The sequence below is a fragment of the Passer domesticus genome, chromosome 12 (genome assembly GCF_036417665.1).
Source record: "Passer domesticus isolate bPasDom1 chromosome 12, bPasDom1.hap1, whole genome shotgun sequence".
NCBI classification, from domain to species: Eukaryota; Metazoa; Chordata; class Aves; order Passeriformes; family Passeridae; genus Passer; species Passer domesticus.
Genome location: NC_087485.1, coordinates 18,245,299 through 18,271,521, shown reverse-complemented (window position 1 = coordinate 18,271,521; position 26,223 = coordinate 18,245,299). Strand labels below are relative to the sequence as shown.

The following is a 26,223-nucleotide window of genomic DNA, read 5'->3' as shown; positions in this document are numbered from 1 at the left end:
CTCTAGTATTATACAGTCTTCTAATAAAATGCAGAAAAAATGACAAGAGGCAAAGTGTTTGTGGTTAAGGATCTGTTGCCTCTCTTATTTGCTTTTTCAAGATCTCATCATTTTCTTACTTGGTATGGAATTTAAAAATAAAAAAGAAGAATTCAACCTTACACTGGATTTCAGAAGTTTGCAGATGGTGTTTTATTTTTTTTTCAGTTTATTGAGTGGGTGTATTTCCAAACAAATTTTAAAACTTTAATTCTAAATTTAAAAGCTTCCACTTCAAATTTCATAGTGAATGGGTATGCTAAGTATTGATTCCAGTGTTTTGAAAAGAAAATGCCATCTAACAGAAGAAAGAATTCAAACTTGTCTAAATTATCTCCTTAGCAATCAGGAGGTTTTTTGACACCAACACTTAGCCAAATGGCCTTTTGTTCCTCTAATTTGCCAGTGTCTATCATAATCGTGTTGTTGGTAGAAGAAAACAATTGGTAATTTGCATCTTTGTGCCTGTATGTACTGTATTTTTCTGTAAACTCAGTGAAAATGGAGTTTGATAGTTGTATGTGGAAGGTTTCATATGTTCTGCTTTTTTGCATTATTTTGGTGGAAAGCTATAATTACTTCTTTATGAAAACTGATCTGTATGTTAATATCTTAAAACTGTGCATTTGGATTTTTTTTTTTTTTGCTTTTCAAAGGTTTTTCTATCTATGCTGTAAACCTCTTAACACTTTTTGAACTCCTGTCTTTGGTGTCCATGCACCTGTCTTTCAGAATTGTACTGTGATGCCTCTCCTTTGCATATGTGCATTGCTGCATTTGCTGGCTTTGATGCTAATTCAGTTAGCAAGTTTTTATGCAAATATATCAGCTGTGATAGAGAAATTTCTGTAAATAAAATGTGGAAAGGTAACAGCAGAGGTGAGAAAGGGTAAAAATAAAGCAGGCCTGTGAAATCTGCCCACATGGGCATCATCCTTACATATTAGGTGGTCTGTAAATCTAATATTTCCAGAAGGAAAAGGAGGAGTGGACGTTCCCGGGTGTTTTCCATGTATGTCACAGAAGGGAGACATTAAGGTTGCACACATGTAATAAAAAGCAGCAAAACAAGCCAGCTGATAAAACACTCATCTGATAACTGGAAACAAATAATTCTGGCAGCATTATCAGAGCTGCAGGATGCACATAGAGAGCCAATTTATGTATCTTTGAGGAGAGACCTTGTTTAGGAAAATATAGTTATGTGAGTTTCAGCCTCACAATTGCCTCAAATTCTATATGCTCTTCACCACTTGATTAGGTCATGCATGTAATTTGGCATCCAGACATTTAAAATGCCCAAATGCACTTTCAGGATTGAAATTATTCTTGTTTATATTAGAGTTTCTCTGTCCTGTTGGATGACTGACATGGGTGAAGAGACCAGCTGCTCATATGGCTAAGTGAAAATAAAAGTAGAAAATGTGTGTAAAAGGAGAATGAGGAAGAAGACATGTTTTTACACTGGTAAAATGAAGGCGGGGGGGAAAAGTGAAAGTTTTAGGTCACTCAGAGACTTGTGCTTGGATTTCAGATTGCACTGAGTGGCCCCCCTGCTAATCTGAGGAGTGGAATCTGTACATTGTGGCAATTTGCATTAGCTGGAGCCTGGAAATTATTTGTTCCCATTAAAATGTTAATGCATTCATGCCGAGGCTGTAACTGGTCTAAGAGCTGTTTTTAATAGAATGTTGAAGTTCGCATTCATGAAAAAAGGTGGGATTTTCTTCCTATAGCTATTTTGGATGTGGGGAAAGCATCATGAGAACTGCAGACACTCATCACAAGATTGCCATGAAGTGCCAACCACTGCTGTAAGCTTGGCTTGGGAGGGTGCTGCTTTTTTCGCTGTCAAAACAGTGAGAAGGTGGTGAAACACAGGCTTTTCTAGCAGCCAGACATGATGTGGGAGCTCCATCCACAGCACCACTGTAACCCAGGAGCCAGGGTCTGGTGTAGGGTGGAGCTGATCCTGTTCCCTGCACAATCCTCCCTTCTCCTTCCTTCTCTCCTTCACTCCTTGGGTAGTTTTTGTTGGTCTCAGAATGACTAAATATTTTCTGTGAAGTATTTCAGTGCCTGACCTTGTGTAAATGAAGGAGCTGCACTGCATAAATAGTCTGAGGCTGAGCATGAAATTCTATATTCCAACAGATACCTGCGAAGTTGTGACCTAATACAAATACCTTGGTCCTGAAGCCTTATGCCCAAGCCAAGGGAAATGGTTTCTAACACTGTTTGCACTTGCTCTGGAGCAGTTACTAACTTTTATTACTAGCAGATTGCAACAAAGAGATTAGACAACTGAATTATGAAACAACCTATTTTTCGGGCAATTGCAGATCATGGATATGTACTGTATACTGAAGGTAATATAAAGGCACATCAAACAAGTATTAAATTACCCTGCTAGCACATGTAGTCTTCCAAGAAATAGGATTAAAAAAAAATTTAAAAATCTATACGCCTTTGCTGCCTCATTCTAATAGAAATATATTTGAGCCACTCTTTTTTATATCTTGGCTGAAAGACAGGAGTGGAAGCTTGTTTCCTCACTCACAGTCAGCAGATTTTACCATCTCAGTGTAATTTTTTCACCTGGGTGTGCATTTTAAAACCTTGTACTTCTCATTCTCAACTGCATAGTGATTATTTTGTGTCACCTTCCATTTGACTAAGAAAGTCAATCCACTCCCCTCTACGAGTATTTCTGTTTGTAAAAGCATTCTGATCAATATCAGGATTTTACAAAGGTACCTTTACTCTTGCCAGAGGAGTTGTGTTTGAAGGGAGTGGCTGTGCTGTAGAAATGCATCTGTGGAAAATGCTGTAATCTCACATCAGAAGCACTGATGGCTGAGAAACCTGTTTCTAGACTCATTAAAACAAACTACAGAGCAGAAATACAGTAAATAGTTTTCAACAGCAGTGTGAGGAGGAGCATGTTACAATAAAAAGAGGGGTCTTGGTGGCAGTTTCAAAGTATAACAGTTACGGTTCTTTGCAACTGCTGCAAACCCTGGAGTGTGGCTCAAAAACATGATTGAAATATTTTCATGCAGTTCAATGGATGTAGTTCTGTACTTTGTAAGCAGTAAGTGTGTACTTCACAGCTGCCTTTGAGATGGGCATGACAAATACCAGGAATTCAGTTTGTAACAGTGGAAGGACTGTGTGGTGTTTAATAGAGGTTATGGAACTGTGTCTGCTTTACTGTGCGTGTCACACTCAATAGCTGCTTTTCTTTGAAGTACATGATAGAAATACACGTAGAGAAGAGTTAAATGGTGCATTTTTGACTTGAGTTCAGAAAGAGTATCAAGGCTCATATACATGAATTGGGTATTGGTTTGTTTGGGGCTTTATGGTTTTTTTATCTTCCTTCAGAAGCATGTGAAAGAATGGACATAATGGCTGTAATTACTGCTGCTGTGGTTCCTGAATTCATGGTTTGGGTTTTTGAATACCAAAAAAATAGCATTTTTTCACACTACCCCTTGCCCAGCTTTTGAGGTATTGCAGATAGGTGGGAGTTGAAATTCTGGAGCTCTGGGAATTTAAATATGTAAAATAGTTTCAAATTGTGTTTAAAAGGAAATTGAGCATGCTTGTACAAATATTCCATTTGAAGTAGTGTTAGAGTAATGACAAATGCAGAATTGCATTGGTTTTGTTCCTAATGTGTTGTAGAAGAGTTGAAAAAATGTTGGTTGAACCACTTGTTTATAAGTATTAAACAGGGCAGGCTGATATTTGAAATTCTTGTGACTTGCCTTTTTAAGATTGTTTTGCTAATGTTGAATCAATGCCAGCAATACTTTGCTGTTATGAATACTGTAATAGCTGTTTGCTCTTGAGGTGTACTTGATCTAATCTTATTATAGGTGATGCATATTATTTTCAGGGTTTTTTCATTTTGCATTCTTTAGCTGGGAAGTTGCAGTCTAACATGCTGTCTGTTGTTCTTCTCTTTAAGTCGTGTCATTAAGACAGACATGGAGCTGGAAGTTCTGCGCTACACCAATAAAATCTCCAGTGAAGCTCATAAAGAGGTAATGGATCCTTTACTGTTAATAATTTTTGCTCTTAGTGTAGCAGTGGTACTCAGAAAATGTCCCCAGCAACCCAGAATTGCTTAGTAATAAAATAATGGAAAGGCTGGATAGAAATAAGAGGATAATATCCCTCCTATTACATCCCAGTAATGTACCTTGCATTGTCCTTGAACTCACTGGTGCATTTGTGATGTGTGAGAGATGAAGTGTGGGCTTGGGTAAGAGCTCACCTCAGCAGAAGGTGACCTGCTTGCAGTCTGTCTGTTCTGTGTGCACAAATACCTGTATCATGACAGAGAAATAAAAGATCAGGATTATTCAGGTCCATGTGCAGCTCTGAAAAGCTTAACTAGCAGGTAACCATGCCCAGATCCTGATGGACTGGGGAAGTGTTCCATGCACAGTGTAGGACAGGGAAAGGATTCCTCAGGGTGCTCCTGAGAGCTGGGGGAGTCCCTGGGGCAGGGCTGAGCCCTGCTGTTCTGTTGCCATACCAGTGTGGCAGTGACAAGTCCAGGCTCTCAGCAAAGCTACTCAGGTTGGAGCTGGCACTGCACCAGGGGAGCTGCAGCTCTGCTGGTGGTCATGACAAAACCAGCTTGGGTGTCAGTCCTGTACTCCACAGAGTGATGCAGCTCTGCCCATGAGTTCTGGGAGTGGTGATGAGCAGGGGGAGCTGAGGTAAAACTAGCTGAGCTGGTGGGGTTACTGACTCAGCTGTTGTCTTGTCTCCTGCTCCTCAGATATCTAAACTATGAAGGGTAAGAATGTGCTAAAATGAATATTATAAAACTGAAAACTCAAAGGATAGTAATTTTACATTCACATTCCTTGTTTTTTTGTCATCCTTGAATAATCTTATCACATCTGAGAGTATTTTTTTCTGTAGAGCAGCTGCCTAGAACTTCTATAATACAGAAACAAAGTAATAAAACTTTCTTAGTAAATCTGAGAACAAGGATCAGATTTATGATTTGTAAACTGGTGTTAACTCTAGTAGTTTTCTGTTGATTCAGATTTCAAAGTATAAAAGACTCTCCCATGTAGGATAATCCAGTTCATAACTCTGTTTTGCCTAAGCAGAACAAAAGGACTTGCTGCCATGTTCACCACAGTTTTCACAACTGAACATTGGTATTTTGATGAGCTGCACTTCATTAGGACATGGCAGTTTGGCAATTATTGCTGGAGACTGCAGGCATTTTTAAAGATTTAAGTGTTTGATTCCAGTGTAGTTTTAAAATGCGTGTACTGATGTAAATTTAAATGAAGTACAGATGATATTTTTGTAATATAGGTTTCTCTGGAGATAGTCATAAATTTATAAATATGAGATTTCCTCCTGCTATGATGGTCCCATGCTAATATGTATCTTACAGGTAATGAAGGCTGTAAAAGTAGGAATGAAAGAATACGAGATGGAGAGGTAAGAGTTCTTACACTAATTATAATAAAAAAGATAATATCTCTGTAGCAGGGGGAAAAGCAATAGCTGAGACAATGCAGTAGCATGGATTCAGCTGAGATTGAGAGTTCATTGGTGTTTGAAGGCCACTGTAAGTTCTGTTTTATTATTTTGAGGTGGTACTTCATCTGTTTCAAACATGCATTTGATGAGGGGTCATTATTTTTTGGTTAAGTGTAGCATATCTTTCTTCCTGGAATTACAGTAATTTACAGAAGCTTGATGAAATAACTGTTTTCATTGTTTGAAGCCATCCAATAAAGCTGTGTTTATGGTTAAACATTGTCTTTAGTCTGGTTGTGCTTAGAAGGCTGCATGAGTGGGTGGTTAAGAGTCTTATGAAGGGCTGTGTGCAGTTACATTTTGGCTGCAATTGCAAGACAGCAGTACCTGTATTTGGTCTGCACAAGGAGCTCAGATTGCACATGTGATGGGTGTTCTACAGCTGCTGAGAAGTCAATAAGAAAGCAGCAGATATCTCTTATGTTGAAAAGAATGTTCTGTACAGGAATCCATGAGGGGTTTGCTGGTCCTGAGTGATACACTAATGATGTGTCTAGATCTAAGGAAAACATTGCCTCCTGTCTTGGATCAATATTTACATTAGATCACCAGCATTTATCATATAAAGCATAGTTTTGATCATCAAGTCCATTTATTTTTAGCTTGTATATGATATTTTCAATTTTCAAAGTATTTGTATAATGAAGAAATAGAAAATAGCAGTCATATGTCAGTTACTGTTGTTTCTTGGCAGTAATTTTTCAAAGGCTTGTAAGCAGGCTAGAGAAGCAGTCAGGGAAGGGACTATAAAGAGACCACAGCATTTGTCATCAGGATTTCAAGGTAGCTCGAAAGACAAATAAAGCCCTTAGAAGATACTAATGTTCCATTTAAGCAGTTTAAATTTCTGAAGACTCTATAGGCTCATGCCTATAATTTGTCAGTGCCTCAAACTGCATTTATATATACCACAAGGTAATGGGAAAAAAATAAATTGTTTACATTCTGTCTTTATTTTTGAACTTTTGTGTTTGTGTTCATTTTACTCACTGACCATGCTATACATGCTAATAGTGAAATTTTGACTCTGGAAATCATTAGCAATCAAAAATTTCCCTAGAGCAGAATTTCTTCTTAGGTACTTTTAAATGCCAGTTTGATTTAAATGTCATACCAAAACTACATATATAAAAACTCTTTTGTAAGTCTACAAGGTATATTACCTTTTTTCTCCAGGACTTTCATTCTTCCCTGGCTAACTCCTTCCACACACACATCAACTATTTGAAAAGATTATTTGTGTCTTTCAACTGAAAAAAAGAAATAACTTAAGCAGCTACTACACCTATTTAAAATTGCCTTCTATTCTTCCATAAATCTTGATGGATTACACTTCTTGAAAGAGTTTGAAGTTGTTTAGCTAATGAAAGAGGTCTTGGCAGACTGCTCCACTGTGTCTGCCTTGGAGACTATAATTAGAATTTCAGTTTCTTTTACTGGGGAATTCATCCCTGTACCTGTTCCTTTAGGGGAAAAGGGCCCTAAAAATTTAAATTGTCTGCTATTCTTCTGTCTGCTAGGAAGAATAATGGCAGAGATCCCAAAAGCAATTAAAATTGTCTGTTACTGGATGTAGGACTTAAGTGTTGCCTTTTCTTTGTCCATTTGGTTAAGCACTGGTAAATGATTTCGAACCAGTAATGTGTTAATGCTGAGATATGTAGAAAATAAATGCATTTAACTGCAACTCAAATCAGCCCTGACTTCTTTTCTGGTTTGATATTATTTAACTTTAATATGTGGTTGGTTGACTTTAAGGAGACAGCCAAGGCAATTATCTACAAACAGTAATTCACAGCATGTGTAATTGCATATAAAGTCATTTTGGTAGGTCAGATTCTGGGTTTTCTCTGGAGCAGTTTGTTTAGTATTTGTGCTTATCTCATGTTTAATTAATCTTCTTTAATTAAAGGCTTTTAATTATGAAACTGCTCTGTAGTGAATATATTGTTCAAAATGTAGCAAAATGCTAAAAAAAAGTCTTCAGCTTGAGAAGTGTGTGAATAAAATCTGTGACTCCAGCAAAATTGTTTGAGTGTGAGTATATAGACAAAGATGTTTTGTGTATATATATAAATAAACTGGAAGTACTAATTAGGACCTACAGTTATCTGTTTCAGAGTGCTCTGAAGGCCTGGAGATAACTTCTCTAGATTAGTGTTTATCAATTTCAAGATTTCATCTGTGTATTATCAAATTAAGTGTGGAATCTTCTGTTCATTGCCTCATTTGCTCCCTTTTTATTAAAGGGAACAATTTATTTAGAATTGGGTGGTTACATGGAATGTCAGTTTGATTGGGGAATGATGTGAAAGTGTATGCTGTAGCAACAGGTGAGTGACTCCTGCATCACGAGTTCTGGACACAGAATTTATCAGCTGTTGTGTGCATTGCCCATTTTTGTTGGGGTTTATCCTCTTCTTAATAGCACTGAAAGTCCAATGTCCAAAATATCAGAAAAAGACTCTCCAACACTAAGGCTGTATTAAAGAGGGCATCATTTATTCAGGCCTGAGGTTCATGCTGGAGATCTTAAGCTAAGGTGGACTCATGGTTCTGTAAGTGTTTCTTATATACTACTACATGCCTGTTAAAATTTACACATTCCCATAAATCCCACCCCATGTTCCCAGAGGTTCAGTCCTTTGTTTTTTCTGTCATGGCATTCTTGAGACAGATGTCTTATTTTCTTGCAACTGTCCTTGCTGAAAGCAGCTTTTGCATGCCTTGTTTCTTTGCTAAAAGCCTCACAGGCACGTTAGAAGTAATTAACCCTTTTGGTGTCACTGTGATAGGAGTGTGTGCACAGTGCTGGGTTCATTAGATGATGATGTATTTATTTGTCACTGCCTTGAGGACGCCAGGCAGCACTAAACCAGCCCTACCCAGCCATTCCCTTGTCCCACGCCCCCCTGGATTGTGTGACTGTCTCTGAAACCTCTGTGGCTGCTGAACACGGCAGCACCTGGGGGTTACCATGCAGATAACTGTGATTGCAGTGCCCAAAACCTGGGGCCTGATCCTGCAAGTGGAGCCTCCTAAAACAGAGGAGCATTGGCCAGTGTAGGCTTGTACAGTGCACAGGGGACAGTGGCTAGTGCACAGGGCAGACAGTGTGGGCAGCAGGGGAGGGGATTCTGCCCCTCAGTGAGGGCCCAGCTGCAGAGCTGCCCCAGCCCGGGCAGCACAGGAGGGACCTGGAGCTGCTCAGAGAGCCCAGAGGAGGCTCCAGGAGGAGCAGAGGATGGAGCAGCTCTGCTGGGAGGAAAGGCTGGCACAGCTGGGATTGTTCACCTGCACAGGAGAAGCTTCTTTTGTGACCTAATTGTGACCTTCCAGTAGCTCAAGGGAGCTGCCAGAAAGATGGACAGACACTACTTACAAGGGCCTGGATTGACAAGACAAGGGGGGATGGCTTCAAACTGACAGAGGGCAGGGCTAGATGGGATAGTAGGAAAAAATTCTTCATTGCAAGAGGAAGTAATTGTGGGGATTTTGTAGCAGTTAATACTAAACTTAAACTCCACTCTGCTCTAATGGCAATAATTTGAAGAACAAAATGGCAAGAAAGCAGCTACAGAGGTTTTTCCTTGTTGGTTTACAATGCTTACAGACTATTTTTACACCTTGTCTCTCTTACCAGCTGAAGCTGATAAAAATTCTTTATCCCTATTTTCAGTGCTGTCCCTGATTCCAGAGCAGAGCCTGGGCTCTGAGATGAGTTGTTGTTGTATCTGTTAGTGTTAAATTTCACTGTCTGGGGAAGTCTGGGAGCACTCTCACAGATTATGACTCTCATCTTTCATTTTTCTCTCTCTCCTCTGCTCCAGTGGAACAAACTGAAAATAAAACACACATGTTATTTCACTAAAAAAAGAGAAAATAGCCAGAATAATTTTATTTTCCTCTGTGTGAAATGCTGATGATTTTAGCTAATCAGTATTTGCCACTTACCATTTCCTGATGATTTTGCTCTTTGAATGTTTTTGAAAAAGTCACTGACTTCTGCAGCAAATGATCTTCAAAAATACTTGGGTTTTTTTCATGAGGCTGGATATATTTTCAGCTCAATTATAACCTTCCTAAGTCCTTCACATAAGTGTGCATAGATAGTAAATAAGAATGCCCACTGCAGCTGACAGAAGTACACAGGTGAATCTTTCAGAGTTGGTTTTTGGTGTGGGAACAGTGTTGAATTGTGTCATGACCCTCACTGCTATTTGTGTATGTTTATTAAACAAGAGACCAGCACTCCATTACTCACTCTCAAGCAGCGTGTCAGTCTGCTCAGTTACTGATACATCTTTTGTCTTTTTCTTTTCCTTCTTTTTTTTTCTTTTTTTTTTTAACACTTAGTGTTGTGTAGCTTGGAAATGGCTTGACTGCCTTATTTCCCAAACTGCCTTGCAATTAGAGGTGATGTGTTTTTCAGGGTAGGGTGCTGCTATCAAAAGGTTAGTTTTTAAACTTTAAAATACATGAGAAACAGAGAGAGAGGCAGAAGGTGACCTTTTCCTGCATTTTAAAGACCCCAGTGCAATCCAGTAATTATTCCTTTGCTTCTGCAGGCCTGTGTGGTAGGACAGGAGTCTGCCTGCTGTCTGGATCGTGGTTTGGTATAAGGTGCTCCTGTACCTGATATTATTTGTCTGTGTATCTACTTTTGCACAAGGGTTGAAGGAAGAAGTGGATCAGCCACAGTCCCTGGTTTTAGCAAGAAATCCTCACCATGCAGCAGCCCAGGAGCTTCTGTTCAGCATGGATGCACTGGGGCTGGCAGGGAAAGAGTAGCTGAGCCAGTTTTTTTGTGCCTGTGCCCATCTTAGGGGCAGCAGGGGTCATCCAGGGCTTCCTAAAAATGGTGATAGGAAATGACCTGCAGTGTCCAGGGCCAAGCAGGCAGCTTAGTGCTGACAGCTCTGACAGCAAGTGCTGGTGCCTGCTAATTGCTTCGTTTGAGAGAGCTGCTGAATCTCATGTGTTCAGTGCCCAGAGGGAAGTCAGATATAATGTGTTTGCCTGGAAGAGCAACTGGATTCAGAGAGACACTTCCACCCTCCTGCCCACCTGCACTACACACAGCTGGTCCTTTGATGTTTTAAATTAAGCTGTCTCCACTCATTTCCTAATCCAGCTGAAGTAAGGTTGTAAATAGTCTTTAAATAAATCTAAATTTAAAAATTGCTTTGGAGAATCCCTGAGCATTGTTTCTCTTCTGTGACATACAGAGGCACAGTTGCAAATGCAGAAATGGGGCAGAGAATTACCTGTGAGCATGGAGACCTCCTGTCCCAGCACCTCCTGTGCTTTAGGAGATGTAAATCCACTGCAGAAGTTTCAGCTGTCCCAGCCCTGGCAAACATATGGCCACTTCCATTTGCTCTGCTCTCCCACTTCTGCCCAGCTGAGAGGAGAAATGTGGGAGTTAGACACTTGTGGGGCACTGCAGCCTCAGAGACCCATTTTACCTGAGCTGCTGGTCAGCATGTTCGTGGTGGTTGGTGATGGACTCCATTAGCTGCTGGGAGGGAGCAGGGCAGTTTCAGTGTATTCCCAGTAACCTCTCAGCATTTTCCCTTTGCAGGAGGTCCTGGGGGAAGCTCAGGTGTTCTGTCTTTCAGTCACCTCCTGGTGCAAGAGTACTGCTTAATTGCACAGGCCACTCTTGTGACTTGTGATTGAAATTCCACATATTTGGGGTTTACCTTCTACAAAAAACCTGTGAACTTGGACCATGTGAGAGATTTAAAATAAGCCCCTCTGTCATTACAGAGATGCCAATAAACAATCATCTTGCTGATATTGGAAAATGGTTGCCTTCAGAAAGAATGCTATGGCAGGATGTAGAGCACATGTGTGCATGCATGGCTCATGGCATAGCAAGAGATAACCCAACTTTGAATGCTGTCACTGTCCTCACAGGGTTAGTAATATAGTAAATGTGATAATTCATAATTATCCTTTGATTATCTTTTTGGAAATTAAAAAATAGTAGCATTTTTATTTTAATTTTGTAACATTGAAAATTGCAAACATTATTAATTTCTGTGGATGTTTTCTACAGTGACTGTTAGTCACTGCAGCAACTATTACTGTGTTAAAGGAAGAACAAGCTTTCTTCTCAAATTAGCAATGATTCAGTTTTTACTGAATCTAGTGTGGTATTGAGATAGTGAGCTAATTAACATTGCTAATGACAAGCTGAGATTGGAGATATGTGAAATGGAACTCATTGTAAAAGACAGCAGGCTGAAATTATTATTTGATGTGGATTTTGTTCATGCTTGTTCAGACAAGTCAAAAGTAAAGATTCTGCTGTATGCGAGGCTTTATCTCCATTGTAAGCTTTACCTCAATAATTTTTACTAATTACTGATGAAGCAGAGAGATGAGAACTTTGTGGTTTTTGGCCATCTTTTGATAAGCAGAATTGCTTGTGATCATGGTCAGAGACCAGAAGCTCAACTTGAAGGAAAAGACTGTCCATTAATTTCATGATATCACACACTGACCTGAAAATTAAACCTATTTTACACACATGAAAATAATAAGAGCAGTTTTTTTTTCCCTTGCTACTGGTATGGCTGCTGCATAAATTATTTTTCAAAATTGTTCTCAGTGTATCCTCATCATCATAGTGTGCAAGTGACACCTTACAGCTTATTAAGCAGCATTTCTAATGTCTATTGTATTGGCTTTGTTGTTTGATTTTTTGCTTGGTTTTCTGTTGTTGCATCATCTGTGTAGGGGATGAATTATGCAGAATTGTGTGCTATTTTGGCAGGTGGTAATTTTTTGCGTGTGTGCAGTATTGAAAAATGCAAGACCAGGGTTGTCATTACAGGATGATATGCCATCATAGAATCAAGGCTGGAAGAGGCCTTAAAGATGAAGCCCAGCCACCAACCCTGCACCACCACTGTGAACCTCTCACCACTAACCCAGTGTCAAATCCAGGTGACTCCACCTTCTTCCTGAGCAAACTATTCCACCACACAAACTGAAAAATATTTTTATGCTGCCTAGTCTGAGTCTCCCTGTCTCAGCTTGAGGCTGTTTGCTCTTGTCCTCTCACTGTAAGCACGGCAGAAGGGATCAGCCCCAGCTCCCTGCACCCTCCTGCCAGGTAGTTGGAAAGAGTGAGGTCTGAACCTTCTCTTGTCCAGACTGAACAAACCCAGCTCCCTCAGCTGCTCCTCATGGGGCATGTTTTCTAGACCCTTTGTGAGCCTTGCTGCCCTTCTCTGGACACCCTCAGCCCCTCAATGTCCTTTTTCACGAGGGGCCCAGTGCCGGGCACAGCACTCGAGTGTGGCCTCAGCAGTGCCCAGCACAGGGCCAGGCACTGCCCTGGTCCTGCTGCTCACACTGCTGCTGATACAGGCCAGGTGCCCTTGGCCTCTTGTCCCTTGGGCACACTTTGGCTCACACTGACGTGGCTAGTGACCTGCAGGATGTGGCACTTGGCCTTGTGGAACCTCACGCCTTTGTCCTCGGCCCGTTGATCGCGTCTGTCCAAGTCTCACTGCAGAGCCTTCCCGTCCTCTAGCAGATCCACATTCCCACCCAACTGGGCACCTGCAAATTCACTCAGGGTGCTCTCAATCCCCACCTCCAGATCATCAATAAAGATGTTAACCAGGACCAGCCCCAAAACAGAGCCCTGGGGAACACCACTAGTAGCTGGCCCCAGCTGGATTTAACTTCATTCACCATAACTCTCTGGGCAAGGCTGTCAGCCACTTTTGTACCCATCAGAGTCCACCCATGTAAGCCACAGTTTCTCCACAGAATGGTGTGGGAGACAGTGTCAAATGCTTTACTGAAGTCTAGATAGACACATCCACAGCCTTCCCTCATGTGCTAAGTGGTCACTTAGTCATAGAAGAAGATCAGGTGATCAAGCAGGATCTGCCTTTTATCCATCCATGGTGGCTGGGCTTGATCCCCTGGCTGTCCTGCATGTGCCGTGTGATGGCACTCAGGATGAAATGCTCCATAACTGTGCCCAGAACTGGGGTCAGACTGGCAGGCCTGGAGTTCCCCAGGTCAGCCTTCCAACCCTTCTTGTAGGTGGGTGTTACATTTGCTAGTTTCTAATCACCTGGAAGTTCTCCAGTTAACCAGGGCTGCTGGTAGAGGAGGAAGAGTGGTTTGGCCAGTTCTTTTGATACTCTGGAGTGGATGCCATCAGGGCCATGGACTTGTGAGTGTCTGACTGGCAGGGCAGGTCACTAACCACTTCCTTCTGGATGATGGGGGCTTCATTCTTCTCCCCATCACCAACTTCCAGCTCTAGGAGACGGGTATCCTGAGGACAACTTGTCCTGCCATTGAAGACTGAAGCAAAGAAGTATTAAGCATTAAATATCTCTGCCATTTCCTCATCCCCTGTTTTTGCACTACCCTCTTGCATTCAAGAAATGATGGAGACATTCTTGACTCTCCTTTTGCTGCCTACAGTGCAGCTGTGTGGTCATTTGTTTGGTCCCTGCATAACAAAAGGAATGTTGAAATGTTTCCAGGAACTAGAGAATGTCTTATGGTAGACTTAGTTGCAAAATGTATCTGGGTCTTCCTGAACCTGCTTCCTCAGCTTCCCTTCCCTTAAAAATTCTGATTTCTGCACCTCAATAAATTTGGTCCAGACCTTGGCATCATAAATTGAGTGCTATAATCTTTTATTATCATTAAGGTAGTAGGTTTGCATATCCCAAATGACAAATTACTGCCTTTTCCTCTCAGAATAGCTCAAGTATTCAAAAATCTATTGAGGCCAAATTAAGCTCTATGCTGGGACACCAATGCCCTTTTAACCTAAGCCCTTACTGCATTTCTGCTTGCTCTGGGTTGTTGAACACAAGTTCAAACTTCAAATATTCAATTTGAAACTGAAAGGAAGATTATGAGGCATTAGTGATTATGTTGGCACTCTGTCACTGAACAGCACTTACGTGTTGTGTGCTATGTGGGTGGCTGTGTATTTGCTAAGAAGCGTAACTGAAGATGAAAGTTTAATTATTTCTTCAAGGCAAATCCTTTCTCCCATGGACTTAAACTTGCATAAGAAAAATGAAAATTCATAAGGAGTTTAAAAATTGGCTAAAATTAAAAACCATTTATTTTTACCCTATTTATTCTTCTGAATAATAAAATTTCCCCATGGGTTTTTGGAACATATGTAGAATAATTATACTGTAGAAGTGGTGCTTTAGCTCAGCTTCTGGAGCTAGGGCAAACATTGTGATTATGCTGCAAGCTTAAATCTGGGTCTTACAGAAAATCTCAGTCACGGCTCTGTTGCCATCAAGTGCAAAAAACTGTGACCCATGGATTGGTCCCTGTGGGAGCAATTACTCTTCGCTGAGATTTTTTTCCAGCGCTGAATATTATAAATGTCAAAAAAAAGTTTAACCCTCAGTACCTCTAACAGAATGTTTTCATTCCTGCTGGCAAGAATAAAAATTTTTAGCTTATATTTGCATGTTTGAGCCAGGATTTTTTAAAAGGCTTTTCTTTATAAACAACTGAAAGGTAAAAGTTGTCATTGTGTTCGAGGGTCCCAGGACGAGGGAGGAGATGAGAATCTTGACTCCATGTTTCAGAAGGCTGATTTATTATATTATATTAAAATACTATACTAAAACTATATGAAAAAGAATAGAGAGAAATGATCCATCAGAGGAAAGGAAAGGAAAGGAAAGGAAAGGAAAGGAAAGGAAAGGAAAGGAAAGGAAAGGAAAGGAAAGGAAAGGAAAAGGCCATGATTCTGAGAGAGTCTGACACAGCTGGACCATGCAATTGGTTATTAAGTAGAAAGAACTCCATGCACCAATCCCAGATGCACCTGTTGGTGAACAACTTCCAGACCACATTCCACAGCCATCACACAGTTATTGTTTACATTTATTTTCTGAGGCTTCTCGGCTAGAATAGGAGAAAAATCCTAGCAAAGGATTTTCATTAAAATGTCATGGTGACAAAAAATGCTGTCTTTTAAGTCACAGTCTGCCTGCCTTGGTGAAGACAGAACCGGGGCTGGAGCTGCCTGATGCTGCTTAACGCAGGCTGTGCCCGAGCCTCTCCTGATGGGGCTGCTGCACCTTGGATGCAGAGTGAATTGATGATGAAAACCTCCTGTCTGGCAGTGGCAGCAGGGGCAGAGTGTGGAGGGAGTGTGGGGTTGCTTAGGAACAGGGCTGGATGTGATTCTCCCAGCAGCCCAGGACACGTTTGGTGCTCGGGGGCAGCACGTTCCTCCTCAGCCGCAGCTCTGCGGAGCTGCTCCTGCCTTCAGGGAAAGCCACATCCTTCAGAGGAGCTGCAATTGGCTGTGCATTTCTCATTCTGGTGTTTGTGTAATGTGGTAGTAGCCTTCTGGCTGGGTAATAATTAGCGTTGACTCTATGATCTAGAAGGTATGAAAGACGCTTTATTATTAGAAATTTACAGTTCCTATAGAAACAATGGTGGACTTGAGACTTGACTGGTGTTAAGTGAAAACCTCACACACTATTGGTGGTTATCAATAATACACTCTAGAGAACTGTATCTGTAAACAATGGTTACAGGAAGAGAGATAATAATTGTTTGAATTCTTTTCCTCTAAGTTTCTTACAGCTTCTACACATCTTCTCAGGATTTTTCTGGGAAAGTCTGTGCCTGCTCTCTGTGGCCAAAGAGCTGCTGCCACAATGTAGTACTTTCCAAATCAAAGCATGTCTATTATTCCTAGCAGAAATTAAAATAATATCTTTCTATTACCTAACAGATCCAAACCCAGCAGATTTCCTGCCCCTTCCCTATTTTCTCATGTGTGTTCTTTGGTGCTGGACACAATTTGCTCATTAACTGTGATGAAACTTTGATAAAATGGATAGAACTTGCATCATGTGTTAAAGACTTTTGCACAGTGACACTAGTTGTGAGATGCTGAGAGGAAATGTGCAGCCTTGTAGCTGAAGTTTTAGTCATTCACTCACTGTAATACTGCAGTGAGACATAAAGACAAATGGGTCCCAAATATACCAACCCTGGGACAGGATGAGTCACCTTCACTTGTACTTTTTTCTCTCAGTTAGTGATTTGTGTTTATCACATTGTTTTCTAAATATAAAATATTGATGATTCTCAAAATAGTCTCAGACAACATTAAATGAAGAACTTCTGGTTTTGAGACATGAAGAGAGGACCTTGCAAGTAAAAATCCATAAGCTGTTTCCTTTCTAAGGCTGCAGATTTCATTTGTGTGGGTAGACACGAATGGTATCTTTTAGTTATATAGAACTTCTAGTGAAATTTAACAAGTTTTTTCTTTCCTAGAAGTTACATTTCAGTTCAGTTTTGCTTAGCATGCATAAGTAATTTTAAGTTTTTGTGAGGCCTTTCAGCAGTTCAGAATGTTATTTCAGATTATTGTGACAAGCATTGAACAATTTCTTCCAGAATATGAGGAAATGTCCTGCTCTCCTTTTATGAGCTCTATTTTGTATCCCAGGTGACTTTGCCAGATCTCACGTGGAGCTCTGTGACCTCCTGCATGTTACCCCCTTGATCTACACAGAATGCACTGCTGCTCTGCAGGCTGTACCTGCATCTGTGAGCATGATCCTTCTGGGTTATTTTTAGCTAAATTACTTTGTTGTTTGTCAGGTGTATTCATTCCTTCAGGGTCCAGTCTATACATTTAACCTTGCTTCACTTTTTCCTCCTGCTCAGTGGCAGAGGAGGGGCAGGGTTATGCCCTTTGCCACTGCTTTGATGCTCTGAAGACAGCTTGGAAAAATCAAGCATGAATAGTGTTAGTTCTTGGCTTTCTTTGTTTTGTTTTTGTTAAGGTTGGGATTGAAAGTGCTTGAGATTATATTTTGTGTTCAAACTTAAATGTTTATTATTTTTTATTTATATTAGAGTTTTATAAGTAATGAGTTCTACAGCATTCTACTAACAAGTTACAAAATGTTTAACTATCTTTCTCTACAAAGTATTTTAAAGTTAAACTATCTAATTAAGAAATGACACTTAAATTATTTTCATTTTTAACTTAATAACCAATCTTTTGTGTCTCGCAATGCGGACTTTTCTGTCTAATTATAAAACACTACCTAAACTTATGAAGAAGAGGGTGAGGAAGAGCAACTAGCTACTGCCTTAAAACCTCTATCTTGCCCCACATATATTGCTATATTTTAAAACTTTAAACTCTGAGTTTTCTACTTTGTGATACACACTCTTATTTAAACTATACACTTGTAATTTTAGTGCTATCAATTAATTTTGGAAGCTTTCTCTATGGCCTCAGGTTGAATGTAGTATTCTCTTGTGGATCTGTGCCTTTCAGCACAGAAAGTTTAAAATTCTCAGCATCCAGGGTTCCAACAGTATAGGAAGAGACAGCTCAAGGGTCTCACTTGAGACTGTGCAAGACAAAGGCTGCGTGTCACAGGTTTGTGCTGGGCCAGCTCACTGCCTGTGCTCAGGGGGTGAGCTGTGGCACTGTGGGGTGCCAGTGGGACCAGCTCAAACTTGGGGTCCCCCCTGCCAGCCAGCACTTTGCACCACCTTCATCTTGACTGTCTGCTGGTGGCTTTGCCTTAATCCTCAACACCTGAATGGGGTGTAGGGCTCCTGGCTTCCAGCTACAAATCATGGCAATCATAGATGTCACCATTGTCACCCCAGGTAAATGCCAGATCATTGCCAGGTGCCATTCACTTCCTGAAGTGCTCCCACCTGGGCTCACTCTGCTGGCATTCTCTTTGCTCTCAGCACAGGTGCCAAGGTGTACCCATCTCCCTTCAGGTGCCCCCTGTAGTTGGTAGGGCTGGGGCAGCCAAGGCTGGGTTGCTGCCATTTGGAGCTGTGTTCACTCTACTAAAATAAGAGTCAGAGGGCTTCTCAAAGCTGGCAGTGATGAAAATATGGCTTAAAGTATTTGCTTGTATCTGGAAAGAGCATGGCTGAAGGACTGGAAAATGGAAGTGCCTTGTTTGAGTAGTGTCCTCCAGTGGCAGTAGAAAGAAGAGACTTGGTGTATTTCAGTGATAAAAAACCTCAGAAAATAAAACTTTCTCTGCCATCTTTCATATATCAGAAAGAAAGTTGGAGGCTGATAGGGGTGAGCAGGATGCTTGTGTCCTTCAATGTATTTTTTCTTGCTGACAGATAACTTTTACAGTGGCAACAGTACTTTTAAATGTTCTCTTTCTTGAAGAAGAAGAAAAAGGCATTATTTCCCTTATTTGTCAGGTGGATTGTAGGTAATCACAACTGGGCATGTTGGTGTACACTGGTAGACCATGCACCTTCTTTGACTCTGACTCACTCTTAGACTACTTCTTTTTTTCTTTTTTTGTTCACTCTGAACAAGTATTTTGGATCCATGAATCGTATGCATTGGTGGTTCTCTTTAGAACTGGAAGCAGGTGTAAATTCATCAAGCTGTTGAAAATGGATCTGGGAAAAAATGAGTCTCAGCTGCCATGGCAGGTAGTGCACTCATAGACATTGCCAGTGGCCTTTGGATCAAACAGCAGAGAAATAGCTTCACAGTAAAGAGCTCAGAAAATTCTAACTAGGTAATGAGTAGTGGCTTCCTTTTGATTTACAGCATAGCTTTGCAATCAATCTATAAAGCTTTGAAGAGAAAAAAAAATCTCTAAGGAAAAGGAAAGGGCCATACAATTAGTTGCTACTCTCTGCTTGCTTGTCTTCCCTAATTCCAAGAGTGTGTGCTGAAAATGGATGATAGTGTGCAAAAATCTCAACTACTGGCCAATTCCTTTGTAGTTTCAAGCTGAGATACAGTTCACATCATGCTGGTTCTTGGAGAATATTCAGTTTCATCTTAGCTGTAGATTATGTGTAGATGAGTGTAGTTGGAGGAATTTGACAAGGGTTGCATGTTTGTTGTAACTTCCAGTCTTGTATATCAAATTCCTGCTCTGATCTCTTCTTCTTTCATCTCCAGTATGTGTGTTTCTTTACAGAATGGGATGCTGAAGTGAATGTGGTAACTTGCAGAGCCACGTTCAGCAGTATTTCTTTTACTCAAGCAAATTACTACAGTTCAGAAAACTTACTCAGTAATCTTGCACTGGAATTTGAATTTAGAATTGCAGTTTGTAATTGTCAAGGCACCATTTGGCTGAGATTGCTCAGCCATTAATTTGTTTGAAGTCGACACTTGAGTTGAAAGACTAATAGCTGCCTTGGTGCATTGCTCAGTTTTAAATCTCATCTGTTATGGAGTTTGGGTGTGCTGCAGCTGGGCATGTAGTTTGTCATTTTAATGGCAGGGGGGCAGAGCTATTGTTTGGGGACCTGGGGGTTTGCTGTTCACATGCACAGGAGGGTTTTTGTGGTACTTGAGTAAAACTTCAACATATGTAACAAAGCTGATCTTAAAGTGTTAATATGTGTATTGGAGCAATTGTTTCCACTACTCAGAACAATTTATCTAGGATTAGAAGAGAAACACAAGAAAACTCGTGTTTTCATCATCTGAAAAATTGAAAGAATTGTTCAAATGTATTGGTGTGACTCCTGTTGTGTGCAGATTGCTGTCAGTGTTCCTGTGTTGGCATGCAGATAGTGTCAGGGGTTTTTACTGCATGGGACAGACTTCTAGAGGGACTTAATCAAGGATTTGTGTGTGGCTTTTTAAAAAATGGCTACTGACTTGCAGATATGATCTTTGTTCCCAAAACTGGTAACTCGTGAACTGAGGTAGGGTTTTCATTCATAGCAGCAATCTATCTAGCTTTATTGCCTCCTCATATTTCAAATCGATTGATTATTTTTATTCATAATGAAATAGTTTTTCTTAGTTTCTTAGGAATATTAATTTCAATGTTAATGGTAGTATAGGCATGAATTAAAATGTTTCTCCACCCCAGTGTTAGAAAGCTACTATTTCTCTATGTAGCTAAATCTTTTCTTGGTCTCTTAGTTCTTAATGTTTCCCCAGTCTGGCTCCTGCTTTGCTCTGGAATGATTTAGGCTGGCAGTACTCAGCAGACAATTCTTTTTTATTCACAGAACAGGCTGAGCTGGAAGGGACACACAGGGACCATCCAGTCCAACTCCTGTCCCTGCACAGACCCCCCAACAATCCCATCCTGTGCCTGGCAGTGCTGTCCAAGCCCTCCTGGAGCTCTGGCAGCCTCAGGGCTGTGCCCTTTCCTGGGGAGCCTGGGCAGTGCCAGCACCCTCTGGGCAGTGTTGTTGGTTGGGTTTTTTTGTTTGGGTTTTAGTTTTTGCTCCCCCCCAATACTTTCTTGCCAGCACCAATTCATTATTTCAGTGTCAGGAATAATTGAAACTCAGAGCATAAACTGTGAAATATTTGGTGTGCTGTGTTTTACATAGCTAATAGATGTACTGGATCCCCAAAATATAAATCAAATCATGTAGCCTTTTAGACTTTACATAGTAGAAACAAAATAAGAAATACTTTACAATTCAGAAAGTGCTTTGTTGCTCCTAAGGGATACAATTTTGACAATTTTATGAGGTTTCAATTTATTTGTGCAGTGTGTTGGCACATGGTTTTGATAAAAGTAATGCTCACAGAGCATTTTGCTAACAAGAATACTTTTTTTAAAGCCACTAGTCTTGCTGACTTGTATTTTGCAAACAAAGTATCTGTTAAACTCCCTGGAAGTGTGCCTGTCTGAGATATACTTATAAACCCGACATGGTAATACTGGTCTGAGTGTGAGCAACTGAATAAGCTTTCAGCCTCTGCTGAGGAACATCTTTTAAGAATAATAGAAAAGAAGAAACCTGTTAAGAATTGGGGAAAGCTGTATTACTATTTTCTGATGCAGACTTTATCTTACACAAAAGACTCAGAAAAACACATTGGCCTTGAGACTTTTATGCTACCCCCTGCTGTGAAAAAATGGTCTGATGTGGCTCTTCGAAGAATGGTGCAGTTGCCAGGAATGACATTTCACTGAACAAGTGCTTCAAACTGTTGTCTTGTGAGATATTCTTCTATAAATACATGTAAAATCATACTGCACACTGGACTGAATGTACGTTGCTCAAAATTCAAAGTATGGCCTTTTCTATGTGCAATGCTGCATGCTGTTTTTTTCTGAATGGGATGTAGAGAAAAGGTGACATGGAAATTCTGGGCCAGCTGTGATTGTGTTCCCAACAGCTGACAGGGACTGTGAAGCAGAGAGCAGAGCTCTGGCATGGCTCCCATACTCATGTGGCACTGAAGAATCATGGCTGAAAATACAGCTTCCCTACTTTCCTGACTTCAGGTGGGATTGGACATCAGTTTAAACTTCCAACTTCATTTTCAGCACATCTGTTTTCATATCTTATTTCTTTGAAATTGCAAGTTCCTTCCTTCCTTCCTTCCTTCCTTCCTTCCTTCCTTCCTTCCTTCCTTCCTTCCTTCCTTCCTTCCTTCCTTCCTTCCTTCCTTCCTTCCTTCCTTCCTTCCTTCCTTCCTTCCTTCCTTCCTTCCTTCCTTCCTTCCTTCCTTCCTTCCTTCCTTCCTTCCTTCCTTCCTTCCTTCCTTCCTTCCTTCCTTCCTTCCTTCCTTCCTTCCTTCCTTCCTTCCTTCCTTCCTTCCTTCCTTCCTTCCTTCCTTCCTTCCTTCCTTCCTTCCTTCCTTCCTTCCTTCCTTCCTTCCTTCCTTCCTTCCTTCCTTCCTTCCTTCCTTCCTTCCTTCCTTCCTTCCTTCCTTCCTTCCTTCCTTCCTTCCTTCCTTCCTTCCTTCCTTCCTTCCTTCCTTCCTTCCTTCCTTCCTTCCTTCCTGTTTAAAAAATTGAGATTAGGATAGAAATTAGAAGTACTGGAGATCAGAGTTTTGCTTGTTATCGGCCTGATCTTTTGCTTGTTCCCATAGAATATTTTGTGACCCTAAAACCATCAAGGAGTGACAATATCTTATTGCAGGGAGAACTTAAAGCCTCTTAAGACCTGAAAACCTGTGGGTTTTGAAGTCAAATTCTGAAAGAAATGAGGTTGTCAGAAGTGTTTTTAAGATCTGCGTGCTTGGCGTGGAGCTCTGTTCAATGTGCTGAGAGCTTCAGGAGGGTTTCCTGCAGATACAGGAGCTCGTCAAAGCCTTTGTTAATGAGGATTTATACCAGTTAGGTGGAAAGACACCAAAAGGAATACTGTTGTCTTTAAAAAAGCACTAGTTAGCCTCCAAAATGCATTTTTTTCATTGACAAAGTTATTAGATTAGGGTGTGTCTGAGAGGTGTGGTATCATGAAACCAGCTGCATGGGTGAATTAATGAAACTCAGTCCTCTAGTGAGATACTCTGTATGCTTAAAAAGTTATTTGTACATATTTCAGATTTTAGAGGATGTAAGTGTGCACACACCCATGCATATCTTTCCCTGCAATATTTAAAATTGCTTTAAATAACTCCTGATGATACACAGCATCGTATATGCTTTAGCAGCTTCAGGAGTTGTTACTGCTATAAAACACATCTCTCTCAAAAGACTGTTTGAGTAGCAGTGCCCTGTGGGGTTATTAGCTTCTGAACATTCTTGCATTCCTCCTCCTACAGTCACAGTTTTGGGAAGGGAAGACACAGGAAGTTGTCCAGTGTTTTCTTGGTAAGACCCATTATTCCCCTTTAATCCTCCTTGATCTACAAGCAAAGCTGGCAGAGGGCTGTGAAACTCTGAAGCATCTGCAGAGGTGAGGAGGAGAACACAGTGACTGTGGCCATTCCACTGCTGCACTCCTACCCAGGGCTTGCCTCACATGTCTGCAGTCCACAGCAGAAGAGGTCTGTGTGTCCTGTACAGCCTGGGACACTGGGTGGATCCCTCAGCACAGGGGTGAGGACCACTGAAATGAGAAGTACCCAGCAGCCCATCCCAGGCTCCAGTGTCAGTAACTACAGGTGGGCATTGCATATTGCAGGGTATTGTTTGCCTCAGCACACAAGGACTGAGTGTGTATTTGGTGTGTACTTCTGATCTCTTGTCACAGGAGTCTAGGCAATATCAAAATTAGTATTTATAGTCCCATTCAAATGTCTTGATTTTCAATGTAATTAGAGAAAGTAAGTGCTGCTCTGAGTTGGAGTGCAGGAGTGAGGAGACTTGGTTGAAAGGTGCAGAAGTCCAAAGGGATTAGGGAAGATGAATGCTTATAAGGCTACTAAACTTAAAAGCAAGTAAAAGTAAATATAGGTATAATTTTTAACCAACAAAAAATTTGACATGACCTCACTGTTCCTGCAAAAATCCAACATAGAGTAAATCAAAAAGTTGTAAAAATGAAAACAGATTCCTCATGTTATCAGGGTTTTTAGGAAAGAAGAGTGGAAAATAGGAGGCAAAAGGATAGCATTTTATTTATAAGAGCTTGAGAAGCCACTAGGATTTCATCAGCTTGGTAATTTGTTTTTTCTTCTCTTTCCTGTTGGTTTATTCTTCCTTTTTCTTCAAAGAAGATTTATAGTGAGGTAATAGTTTGAGAGTTGTAGATAGCAAACTCAGAAGCCTTAAAATGGTTTATACAATTATTTATATTCTGAATAAAAACAAATAGTTCTTAGAATATTGTATACTTTATCTTTTTTCAGCTAGGAGACAGTATCAGATTAATTTTCTGTGGAGTCCAGTGGTATTCCCTATTCAAGGAATATATTTGTTGCATATGAGAGTCTTTAGGAAATTAATTATGAATTGGCCTGAATGTACAATTTTGTCCAAGGCTAAAGAATTCTGTTGTGTGGGTGTGGGGACATCAAAGCACAGGGTAGACACAACAAGAGGAAACGGCCTCAAGCAGCACATGGGGAGGCTCAGGGTGGGCTCCAGCAGGAATTTCCCCATGGAAAGGCTGCTCAGGCCTTGGTAGGGGCTGCCAGGGAGCTTGGCAGTGCCCATCCCTGCAGGTGTCCCAGGAAGGGCTGGAGGTGGCACTCAGGGCTCTGGGATGGGGACAAGGTGGGAATTGACAGGTTGGACTCAGTGTCTTGGATGGCTTTTCCAACCTTAGTGATGTTATGAATGTAAAAAACCATCACTAAGTGCCAGTGTGCCAGTGTATAGCCTGTGCATCCTGAGGTGTGAAAAATACCTGGATTTTTAATCCTGTTAATGCACATAATTCATTAGTGGGGCTAGATGAACTTGCCTTGCACTGAAGTTCTCATATGAGAACAGAGCAGAAAACCAGAATTTTAATAAATGCTCATTTAATAGCTAAAGTTGAGAAAGCTGCCAGCTGAGACAGTGCCAAGTCAGCCAGCTGGGACAAAGATCAGCATGTCCAAGGGCCAAGTCTTGGACCAGAACTTCAAAATGTGTTTCCATGCTGAGCTCTGCTGGGAGATGCCAAACAAGTCTGTTTGACCACTTCATGTTATTCTTTTCATTATTTCATCTCTGTGAAGACAGAGAAACTCCAAACCTCCCTACAGTACCTGTAACAGCAAGTGACCATCCTCAGCTGGATCTCCTGTTCCTCTGTGCAACGTTCAAGTGTGCCCCCAAAACCACCCCAGGCTCCTTCCTGCTCAGGTGCTTCCACAGCTGTGCTCCTTTGGAGTACGAGACTCAAATCCCAGTTTTCTGTTGAGCTATTCAGATTGCTTTTGTTATGAGGTGGGGTTTTGTTATTGTTAGTCATTAAGAGGTAAAGTAAAAGCAGAATACAACTCAGGAAATTACTAATTAAAGGAGTGGTACACTTGCTTTTAAAGATTCTCAACATGGGTTAGTGAATATAAGAAGTACAAAATTAAACTGCTGGTAAGTGGTGGGAATAGGAACATGAGTCTGGGTAGTCTCTAAACTGCAGTTCACCTCAGTGGGGTAATTGCTGCAGGTATTGGAAGCAGCTGGAGTAAAGAGGTGAAACTTTTTTATTATCTCCCAAAAGCTGGGAGTATTTGTAAATGAGTTTGGCAAGTTTCTGTAGAAAACTCACTCAAGAGAAACATGATAAAATGTATTATAAACTTAGTAGCACAAAGAAATTTTTTTTTCCTGTGGATGAGCTTTGTACATCATGGTCTTGTTTTGGCTAGCAGTGATCAAAAAGATGCCTATTTGAACTTGGTAAAGATGACTTGTAGCAGTTTGAAGGGCTTTTATTGCATTGATGTTTTGGTGGCAAAGTAAACAAAATAGCTTGGAGAACTGCAGTTTGTTTCCTTACTTTGTGCATTGTAACAAGGGCATCCTTTTCCAGTTACACTTACTAAAAATTCAAAAAGAGAAATTAAAAATCTGCATTCTTCCCTGAGAGTAACCACAATTGTTTAACGTTATCCATAAGCCACTGCTCTCCCATTTTTCCTAATGAAGAGCAATAGAAGTCATTCCGTTCACTTCCCTGAGAGGCCTGGAGCAGCTGTGTTTTCCCAAAGGCAGCTTGGGCTGTGCTGGGGGCTGGCGAGCTCACCTGGTGCACGAGAAGCTGCAAGTGAAATGAATTCATCTATTTTCGTTACCCAAGCTAACAGGGTATTAAAAGTAAGACTAGAGAGTGAAAAATGTATTGGATTCCTTTCAGCTTAGATTATCAAAGGAGCTGCTGTTAATGTAAGGAAAGACTTAGGTTTCAATTTTAAAAAGCGCTCTAGTTCCTCTTCCGTAT

At 40.8% G+C, this 26,223-nt stretch overlaps 1 protein-coding gene and 1 long non-coding RNA gene across 4 annotated transcripts in view; one reads left to right on the top strand and one right to left on the bottom strand.

Moving 5' to 3' along the window:
* Nucleotides 1–26,223, top strand: part of PEPD (peptidase D) — a 142,993-nt gene that overhangs the window by 39,163 nt on the left and 77,607 nt on the right. For all 3 annotated transcript variants that reach the window (XM_064386917.1, XM_064386916.1, XM_064386915.1), the window contains 2 exons: nucleotides 4,016–4,091; nucleotides 5,474–5,520. In XM_064386917.1, the coding sequence (XP_064242987.1) occupies nucleotides 4,016–4,091; nucleotides 5,474–5,520 (123 nt within the window). The remainder of the gene's footprint in view (nucleotides 1–4,015; nucleotides 4,092–5,473; nucleotides 5,521–26,223) is intronic.
* On the bottom strand, nucleotides 8,961–13,365 carry LOC135279644 (uncharacterized). Its single transcript, XR_010346865.1, has 3 exons — nucleotides 13,070–13,365; nucleotides 10,890–11,026; nucleotides 8,961–9,461 (listed from the first exon to the last, which is right to left on the bottom strand). It is a non-coding gene; the product is annotated as an uncharacterized LOC135279644 (long non-coding RNA).